We start from the raw sequence: 10,089 nt of genomic DNA on the forward strand, positions 1-10,089 counted from the left end.
AACTGCAGACTGTGAACTGTTGTGTTAACCAATTAAGACAACAAAAGAAAAAAAATTAAAGTAGTCACAGCCTCTGATTTATTAAAGATTTGTGTTAAGCATAGGGATTAAATCATAGCCTTTAACTTAATAAGTTTAATGTTTTTTAAGTGATTTATTTCAGAGTTCACTTAACGCTCCCCAACCAACTAAGAGACATTTTGTTTGCTATTATAGTCAAGCCAAGTGTATCCACCCACCAACGATAGGTCAAGTTACAAACAAAATAGTTCTAGGCTTTCTGGGCAGCAAACAAATCAGCGTGTACTCAGTCACGCCACAAAACAGTCACACAAAAACCTGTTGTAGATGTAGACGTATATATTTTTTAAAGATGTCAACTGATTCCATTTGTGGGAGAAGTAATTCAAATTATTCAAACATGGAAAATGTGCCATTAAACATTAAAATACTTTAACACAATGATAGAATCTCTTGAATTTACTTTTACAGAAAAGAACACTGAAAAAACACAGTTTCAAAAAAAAAAAAAACCCAAAAAACAAAAACAACCATGCGTAGCCTGAGGCTTTCTTGGCTCTTAGAAAGTATTATAAATTCCAGGATTCACACACAAAAAAATATTTTTTGAGTACTTAACAACACATTATTTGTTGATATAGACAATTTGAAGAACATCATAAAACTGATTATGAATCATTTACCTAAGATTTTTTTCTTCTTTCTCTAAGGGAACATATTTTAAAAAAAAAAATGAAAATCTTAACCAAGCATTAAATTTTGGTTTCAGATGCCAAAATAAATCAAACTATTTAAGGTCAAAATTAAATAGAGAATGTAACTCAAAAGTTAACTACTTTACAAAAACCTTATAAACTCAGTAGTGAGGAATTGAAATTTCCCTCTAATTCGATATACATTCCCTGAATATCATATTAAAAGGGTCTCAGCCTGGTGGAGGGAAAACACCTTGGGCCTTGCAGTCAGGCTTAACTCTGCTATAATCAGATATGGTTCTACTATGGATTCTCACAATAAATACTCAGACTGTCTGACTCCCTCTTTGATAGTCTCTAAAATGGAAATAAAACCACCTATGTTACAAGGATATAGAAATAATTAACTGAGGTAACATGTTAGTTTCCTTCCCTGCAATTAAACTTATTTCATTTTTAAGGTTTAGTACTACCAGACGTTGGTTTTTAAAAAAATATTTGAAGAGATGACAGCAAATATCTAAAGTTTCAAATAGTTTTATCTGGCATGTGTGCTCTTCTGACTTATATGAATGACCTACTGATTATTACTAAAAATAAAATAAATTGTGAAATGTCTTAGAACTGCATATGGGAAAAAAAAACACTGAAAGGGCATTCCTTAGAATCCTTACTGGAAGCAGTAATACGAAATTCGATACTTTTTTTTTAAATGTGTGAACTGTCATTTATATTTTAACCAATTTTATTGTGGTATAATTTACATACAATAAAATGCATCCATTTTAAGAGTATAGTTCAATGAGTTCCAAAAATTATACATTCACCTAACCACCACCATCAAGATCTAGAGCATTCCTGTCACCCCCAAAATTCCCTCATGCCCCTTTGTAACCAATCTCTTGTCTCCATCCATATCTAGCCCCAGAAACCACTAAACTATTTCCTGTCCCTACAATTTAGATTTCCCTTTGCCAAAATTTTACAAATTTTGATATTTAATGCAACAGAAGAAAGTTGAATAAACTCAAAATTTATTTTAATAATGAGGATAAAGAGAGTCATTTCACATTTCTAGTTCCAATAATTTCTGGAATAATAAAGATTCCAAATTATGATCCTTTAATTTTTTTTTTTTTTTTACTAATTCCTTAATCCACCAAAACACTAAATTATATACAGAATGGGGGTGGGGAAACTCCACATGAATGTTTTAAATTATGATGGTCAAGTACAATTTTTTAAAAAACACAAAAACCAACATTAAAACTAAGACCATAAAAATATAAAACTATATGGTCGTACATAAGTATGCTATGGTCAAGTTAATTTTTTAAATTAATATAAAAAACAATATTAAAATAACAATATATAGTACTACAGAAGTACACTATTACTCAGGATTTACTTACTTATTTTTAGTATAGGTAGGTATATTTTGCAAAAGAAAATCTAAGAACAGATCATGGATCAAATACTTCTCCAAGTTACTCGATTATGAATGCCATATTATATTTATAATAACACCTCCTTTTAAATGACTCAAGCTGTTTTAAAAGCATTACACCAATAATTCTCCCAATGCTACCTGAGAAAGTTAAATATCTTACTTAATTGAGGCTGTAGACCAAAACATCCGATTCTAATACTAAACATTCTTCTGCATCTCAAGTTCTAGGTACTAGTAAGGTCCACTTTAGACTACATTTTCACTATCAGAACAGGTGAAAAATTAAATATTCAATCAGTCAAGAGAATGTAAGAAATATCTTAATAGTTTAACCAACTAGTATAATCTCTTGGGCACAGGTAACTCAGCACAGTGTGGTCATTCCACGATACAACATGGAAACTATCTATTACATAACTACCCATTAAATTTAGCCAATCTTCCTTGGACTTACTTATAAGCTCAGCCTGCTACAGGTTGTTCTCAACCCAACTTTAGGATGTTCTAGTGTTAGTGTAGGGCATCTTCATCTTATTTCTACTCTCCTTGATTTTCTGTTCTTCAGTTATAGCCTCTCTCTGTGGTCTATGTCCAATTCCTCTTCATTCAGAGGCCTTGCAATCCCACTGATGATTTTGGCTGTCCTTCTCTGAAGCTTTTCTAGGTAGATACCTAGTGATTATGCTAAAACATTAGGTAGTTTAACAATAATTTTCTTGAACTGTAAGTAGAACTAAAATGTTTTGTTCCACACAGTAGGGGTTCTCAAATCTGACTGCCCATTACTCCATAATTTATTAAATCAGTCCCTACTGGACTTTCAGAGACCATCTAATCTGATCTTTTGTAATTATAAACAATGCTTCAATGCATGTCCCTGTATGTGTAAATATATATATCATGCATACATCATGAATACAGACATATCTGTAAAAATGACTAGAGAAGAACTTGCTAGGTCAAGAGGCCATATTCTTTTTTTTGTTGTTGTTGTACGCGGGCCTCTCACTGCTGTGGCCTCTCCCGTTGCGGAGCACAGGCTCCGAACACACAGGCTCCGCGGCCATGGCTCGCGGGCCCAGCCGCTCCGCGGCATGTGGGATCTTCCGGGATCGGGGCACGAACCCGTGTCCCCTGCATCGGCAGGCGGACTCTCAACCACTGCGCCACCAGGGAAGCCCCATATTCTTTTTTTAAAAAGAACTATATTTTATTGTTAATTTTCAATGTTGTGTTAGTTTCAGGTATACAGCAAGGTGATTCAGTTAAACATACATACATATATATATATGTATATAAGTTCTTCTTCAGATTCCTTTCCTTAATAGGTTACTACAAGCTACTGAATATAGTTCCCTGTGCTATATATTAGGTCCTTGTTGTTCATCTATTTTATACATAGTAGTGTGTATATGTTAATCCCAAACTCCTAATTTATCTCTCCCCCCTTTTGCCTTTGGTAACCATAAGTTTGTTTTCTATGTCTGTGAGTCTATTTCTGTTTTGCAAATAAGTTCATTTGCATTTTTTTTTAGATTCCACATATAAGTGATATCATATGATATTTGTCTTTCTCTGTCTGACTTATTTCACTTAATATGATAATCTCTAGGTCCATCCAAAAGAGCTATATTCTTAATTCTGAATGATATGCTATCATATATGATAAACTATTGTCAATAGCCCTCAAAAATCATACTCTATCACCCTGAATACCTGAAAATCTCTGCATTTCAGGTTAGTTATTAAAGTCATTCCAAAGTCTTTGAAAAGGAATCATTTTGGGATATTTTAAGCAGCCCCAAGAGTCACAGACTAGAAAGTCCCTTAGAGATCAACTAATCCAACCAGGCCCGAGGTTTTATTATTGAGGAAAATGAGGTCAGCAGAGTTTAAGAGACTAAACTACATCTGGACAGGATTAGAACCCCAGGCTTTCTGCCCTTGACACTAGCTCTTGACCTTGACACTATGTCAGGGCAGCTCACTTGCACAGAACAAAGTTATTATACTCTTTGTGCCCAAACTACCTTGGATGACACACACAAAGTTATCAATTAACTATCAATTGACAGTTCATGCCAAATTGTGGTAAATGTTGCAGGTGACACATGTAGATAGCAGTCCTCAACATATGTACTGCGTATATATATGCAACCCAAGAGCCTGGGTGCTGTAAGTACAGTTGGAAGCTCAGACAAGGAAGTACACTGGGTCCTAAAGAGAGTAAGATGGAAAAACTGAGCAGTATTTACGCATAATCTAAAATACAGCTTAAAAACTCGATTGTAACACAAATCATAATCTTTAAGTTCAAATTTTTCAAAAGGTCCCATTTAGATCCTGAATTCACCTTCTGCCTACTTTAAACTCATCACTTGGTATATGCAGAAGATGTAGCTCTTACTACAATATTTATCTGTATATACTTCCTCCCTGGCATGAATAGGTTTGCTTAATTTAAAACTTATCTACATTTAGTTAAATACACAAAGACTAGCATCCGCTCAAATTAACTGGCATAATTTACTGAAAAATTCAAACAAAAATAAATTTGTAGAAGGAAAAAACAGAAATGTGAGGCGTAGTGATTTGTTGGTACAAATTATGTTTCAGCTTAAAGTTCTTAACCCAACTTGAAAATAGATTCTAGAAGGTGTACTCATGGCAGATGTGAAATAATTACTCAATTAACAAAACCCAAATTCCAAATCTATCATATTTTTTAAATGGCTGATGAAATTCACCACAAGTCTGTGCAGTGCTTAAACTTGATTAATTTTTGTATTTGAGCCAAAAGAGCAAATATGAATAATGTTAACTTGGGCAAAACCATAGAAAGTACATACAAACACTACACTTCTTAAATAACAGCTGATTTTTTTTTAATCACTCTTCTAATTTGAGACTATCCCTTTGAAAACACGATGGGGATGAAGATTTTTTTGAAGGCGTTTTAAAGCAAGATTAACTGTTGCTTTAAGTCTTGACATTTCGCAATTAATAACCCTAAAGCTTAATGAGGCACAACAGATTTAAGAATTGAAGATTTTTAATGAAAACGGAAATTAAGGACAGTTTGGTGCAATACATTGTCACCAAAATAATCTGTTCCAAGAAGAATTGAGTCTCTACATGTAAAAAATACAAACTATCTAAAAGAATTTCCCCTTAAAATCTCAGTTCAAACTTTTAGAAGAAGGTCAGGGTAGACTCTGATGAAGGTATGAAAGTCCACTTTTTAAGTAAATTTTGAACTTGCAATTAAGGCCTAAAAATATATATATAATTTTAATTTATGTATATGTGTATATATATATACTTTTAAAATATGCTTATGATATTTTAGGATACACAAATTATTTTTCAAATCACACCTAGAACATGTGCAATGCACCACCTGTTAGTAATGGCCACATGCCACAAGTTTAAAAAAGGGCAGAGACGCATAAGTGGAATAAACTGTGAACACCAACTATGTTAATTCTCCTTACTTTCATAGGAACTTGTTACAAAGTTGTTGAAAATCAAATAAACATGGTGAATACATATATGGTCTATACTTAAAATGATTATTGTATCCTAGATTTTCCACATTCTAAAACAAAGCTTTTTACATTTCACGTGTTGAATATTAATGCCTTGAAAGTCTATATTTAATAGGTGAAAATCACATATGGTTTGTGCATCTTTTTTCATACATCCTCATCCAGGGTTGAAAGCAGAGCCAAGGCAATAAGACTAAGAATCTAGAATATCTGTGAACCTTAAGGAGGTGTCCTTGATGCTTCATAACCCATACAAACATATTTAAATTAGAACAATGCAGCTATGCAATTAAAATGTGAAGTAGAAAAACAAAGCAGGCTTCTAATCTATTCATTACTGGATGGGTAGTAAAAGTAAAATTGGTTTTTATTCCTGATAATAAATCTATTTAAGGATTTGAAAGTCACTTGTATAATTTAAAAGGAAAGCTTGTCATAACTTTGTGATATCCCTTGATATCACATTGAAGTTTAATGCTCAAATTCTGCTTTTTTAAAAAATAGGACGATGCTAATGCTTCAAGCTAAAATGAGGAATAGAGAAAATCTTAAAGCTGAATATCATAATATGCAAAATTGACTATAATTATGTAAATCTAGGTAACAGAATAACGCAACTAGTAAAGATTCTCTCAAAGTGAAAAAAGTGTTCCAAGTAAAAGAACACTTCAGTTAATTAAAGGCATAAAGTCCTTTTGAATATTCAATTATTCTTCTTTAACTGTTCTGAAAAAATAAGGCGGCTCCGTATCTACACTAATAACCTACTCATTCTCTTTTCTAAAACTCGTGACTCCTTAGTCTGGCCTGAAAACAAATGAACAAACAAACAAACAAAAACCTAGACTTTTAATAGCAGATGACTGCAGAGGGGCCATTTTCACCTTGCAGATAGATCTGTGTTATTCTGGTGTGTAAAGCAGACCATTAGCACAAAGTCATTTCCAGTCTCAGTGTGTACAATCCACAAGGTGCACTTAACCCTAAAACTCATGTTGCATAAACTGCTCTGCTTCCACTTCTAATGACCTTGCAAATCACTCAGTGTTATTGTTTGACTCGAACCCGTGAATAAGCCAAACAACTTGATGACAAAGTTTTAATCTCCCCTTTCCTCGAGGTTTATAAAAGTCAACATGACATTGGCTTGGAAGAAACTGAGAAAGAACATTCAATGGAAAAGGGAAGGGCGTGATTTGACGTTTATAAATGATATATTTTAAAAATGCTTAAGGAAATAAAAGAAAATGACTTACAAAATCTACACCTGGTTTCAAGGCAGATGACTCAAAGAGGAAATGAGATTGCTCCAGTGGTACACACTTTAGTCCCATGTTATTAGCGACCAACAAACGTTTCCTCCTGTCCTAACTTCACTGCACAGTATTCAATTAAAACTTACTTTCAGATCAAAAAGTTGGTGAGCATACCATCCACTGCTGGACTCACACTCTTAGAACTTATTATAAGTTGCCTGTAAGTAAGTCAGACCATGCCATGATATCCAAAACATAATGTTTTTCAAAGTGACATTTGTTTAATCTATGACATATTTGTGTTTTTTTTAAATCTGATGTCCACAGGGTTAAGTTTATCTTGCTTTCCCCTGAACTTCAAACACGTGAAGTAGCACTTTTCTCCTTCTTCCCCATTCAGTCTAACCTCTTCAATAAACCCCATTTTAAAAGAAGAAACAATAAATGAAGTGACAGGAGGTGAAAGAATGAGTGTGCGCTCCAAGAATAAAGGGCGGTTTTATAACAGGAGGTACTTTTGTTAGCAAGTGACTGGCAGGTCTCCTCCCCCAAGTCAGGAGAAATTCCATCCACTCCCCAAAAGTGCAGAGGCCAAAATGTCTAACAGTTTTGAAACCCCCGAGTCAGGAGAGAGAATGGGGGCGGGGGAGGGGGGGCGGACTGGCGAATGGGGGAAGGGGAAAGAAAAAGACCAGCTGGAGATGATAAGAACAAAAGGAGAAACCCAAGAAAGGAGAAAGGAACGGCGGGACCCGGGCGGCCCGGGAGCCAGTGGGAGGGAGAAAGCCGGAAAGTAGGAGAGCTGGACCCGGGGGAGGAGAGCGCGGAGCCGGCGCACCATGGACAGGGCTCGGCGCAGCCGCGGCCCACACCCCTCTAGGGGGTGGCGGGAGGGAGTGTGAGAGACCGCGGGCGCCAGCCCGATCCAGCCCCCGGCGCCCGCGGCCGGAGCGCGCCAGGCCCTGACTCACGCAAACCACAGAGAGGGGGCGATCCGCACCATCTGTCCCTGCCCCGGTCGCCCCGGTCGCAGCGGCACTTGCAAGCCGCGCCCGCACTTTTTGGAGCGGCCACCGGCCGGCCACCCCTAGCCGTCGGCGGTGCGCTGGGGGCCCTTCGGGCGGATTCCCCTTAAGATCCTGCCCTAAAGTGAAGGCAGACACGCCCCTCTCCCGCAGCTGCTTGGGGCCCGCGGGGGCAGACTCGCGACCCCCGCCCGGACCCCGCCCAGCGCGGGTGTCGCAGCCGCGGCCCGTGGCGTCGCTCCACAAGACCCGACTGGCCAGCCGGGAGGGGCCTCGGTACATCCTCCGGGCGGACGCCGCGGGAAAGTTGGGCGCTCGGCCGGGCTGGGGATCCGCGGCGCGGAGTGGGGAGGGAGGCTGCGAGCAGCCTGGAGCAGGTGCTTCCTGCCGCGGAGGAGCCTCCCGGCACCGACTGCAGGGAAAGGCTGTCTGGCGCTCTCCCGAAGGCGTGAAAAGTGCGGAAGCTCCCGGTAAAGGCGCCCCCAGGACGCACGCAGGGCAGAGGCAGCCGGACAGGAGAAGAATAATAGCCGAGTAACGGAACTTCTCCCCGCCCGGCGGGATAAGGGGCGTGCGGGGCCAGGGGCTGGGTGCGGAGGCGCCGACCCGCGTAGACTCTTCGGGGCTAGGGGGCGAGGTTTTCTTTTCAGGTAGGACCGACACAAAAAAAAATTGTGAGGGCAGGAAAACAAAAATAAGAAGCAACTCTACGCTGCGGTAAAGACAATAGGACGCTGGAGCCCTCGGGCACCGGGAGGCGCGCGGGTGCCAGGGTGAGGTGGGGTGGAAGCAAGTCCCGTAACTAAGATACCAGAGTGAGAATTCCTACTGCAAACTCGCGACCCATCCCTGCAGAAATAAACAAACAAACAAAAAATGGAGCAAAGTTCAATGCTAAGGGCGAGAAGCGCAGAAAACTGCAAAACCGGAGTGTTATCCTACCTCACCTTTCTTCTGCCAAGGGACACCCCCCGCCCCGCGAGCTCGCCTGACCCCGCAGGAGCAGAGGGGGCCCACGACCGGCCCCTTCGGGACCCGCCAAGAGAGGCGCGGGAGACCGGCTGGCTCCGGCAGCCCTGCCCTTGCACCCTGCCCTTGCACCCTGCCCAAGCCTAGTGTCTGCGCAGCTCTCGGACGCGCGGTGCGGCAACTCCCTTCCCGGGTGCGCAGCCGGGCCCCGCAGCGGCGCGGGGAACAAAGGGACCCGGCGCCGCCCGCCCCACCCCGCCCGCGGCCCGGCCCGCGGGGACCGCCGCGTACCTGAAGCAGGGCCGCCAGCAGCGGCAGCAGGGTCCGCGGCGCTCCCACTATCCGGCACATGGAGGCGGAGAGGGGCCGAGCGAGGAGCCGGAGGCGGCGGCGGCGGCGGCGGCAGCAGCGGCGGCAGCACCAACAGCGGCGCGGAGAGACGGCTCCAGGCAGTTTCCACCCCCTTCCCTTCCCTCCCCACCCCACCCCACCCCCTTCGCCGCTGCTCCCCGCTCCCCGCCAATGGAGAGAGAGCTGATGACAAATAGCGGGCCGCGGAGTCCGCGGGACTCGCAACGCGAGTAATAAAACAGACCGAGAGATCAAGGAGCTGGGGAGGGGGCGGGGTAAAAGGCGGGCGTGCGCGTGAGGGTGTCAGTGTGAGTGTGAGTGTGTGTGGGGGGGAGAGGGCCGCGGTGGCAGCGCCGGCTGCTTTGCTCTGCCCAAAGCGCAGCGGAAGCCAAGAGGGATGCAGGCGGCGGGGACCTTGGCCGGTGGAGGATGCGGAGGTGGAAGAAGAGCGGCTGGCACTCCCCAGGAGCTCCGCAACGCGAGGTTTCGGTCTCGGGGTTTTGCTTCGTCCGGGTCCCCTCTCCAGGGCCGCTCGGCACGACGAAGACGGCGGCGAGAGCGCCGCGGGGAGGGCGCTTCGGGCTGTGAGCGCAGCGCCCACAAAGGGCAGCTGTCCCGCCGCCCCCGCTGCGTGTGGGCTGAGGACCCCTTCTGGGCTCCCCTTTCCGGCCCCTGGGAGAGTTGGAGACTGTTCTCTGGCCTCGACCCGCGAGGGTGAGGCCAGGGGCCCGCGCGGTCGCTCCCGCCGCGGCTCCGTCCCGCGTAGCTGCCGCC

General features: G+C 42.5%; 1 protein-coding gene across 1 annotated transcript in view; it reads right to left on the reverse strand.

Moving 5' to 3' along the window:
- The window catches only part of CDH2 (cadherin 2), a 230,398-nt gene extending 220,972 nt beyond the window's left edge, over positions 1-9,426 (reverse strand). The window contains exon 1 of the mRNA XM_060118611.1: positions 9,256-9,426. Within this exon, the coding sequence (XP_059974594.1) occupies positions 9,256-9,315 (60 nt within the window). The 5' untranslated portion in view covers positions 9,316-9,426. The remainder of the gene's footprint in view (positions 1-9,255) is intronic.
- Between the last annotated feature and the right edge of the window lie 663 nt (positions 9,427-10,089).

This window comes from Mesoplodon densirostris, chromosome 15, assembly GCF_025265405.1.
Source record: "Mesoplodon densirostris isolate mMesDen1 chromosome 15, mMesDen1 primary haplotype, whole genome shotgun sequence".
NCBI lineage: Eukaryota > Metazoa > Chordata > Mammalia > Artiodactyla > Ziphiidae > Mesoplodon > Mesoplodon densirostris.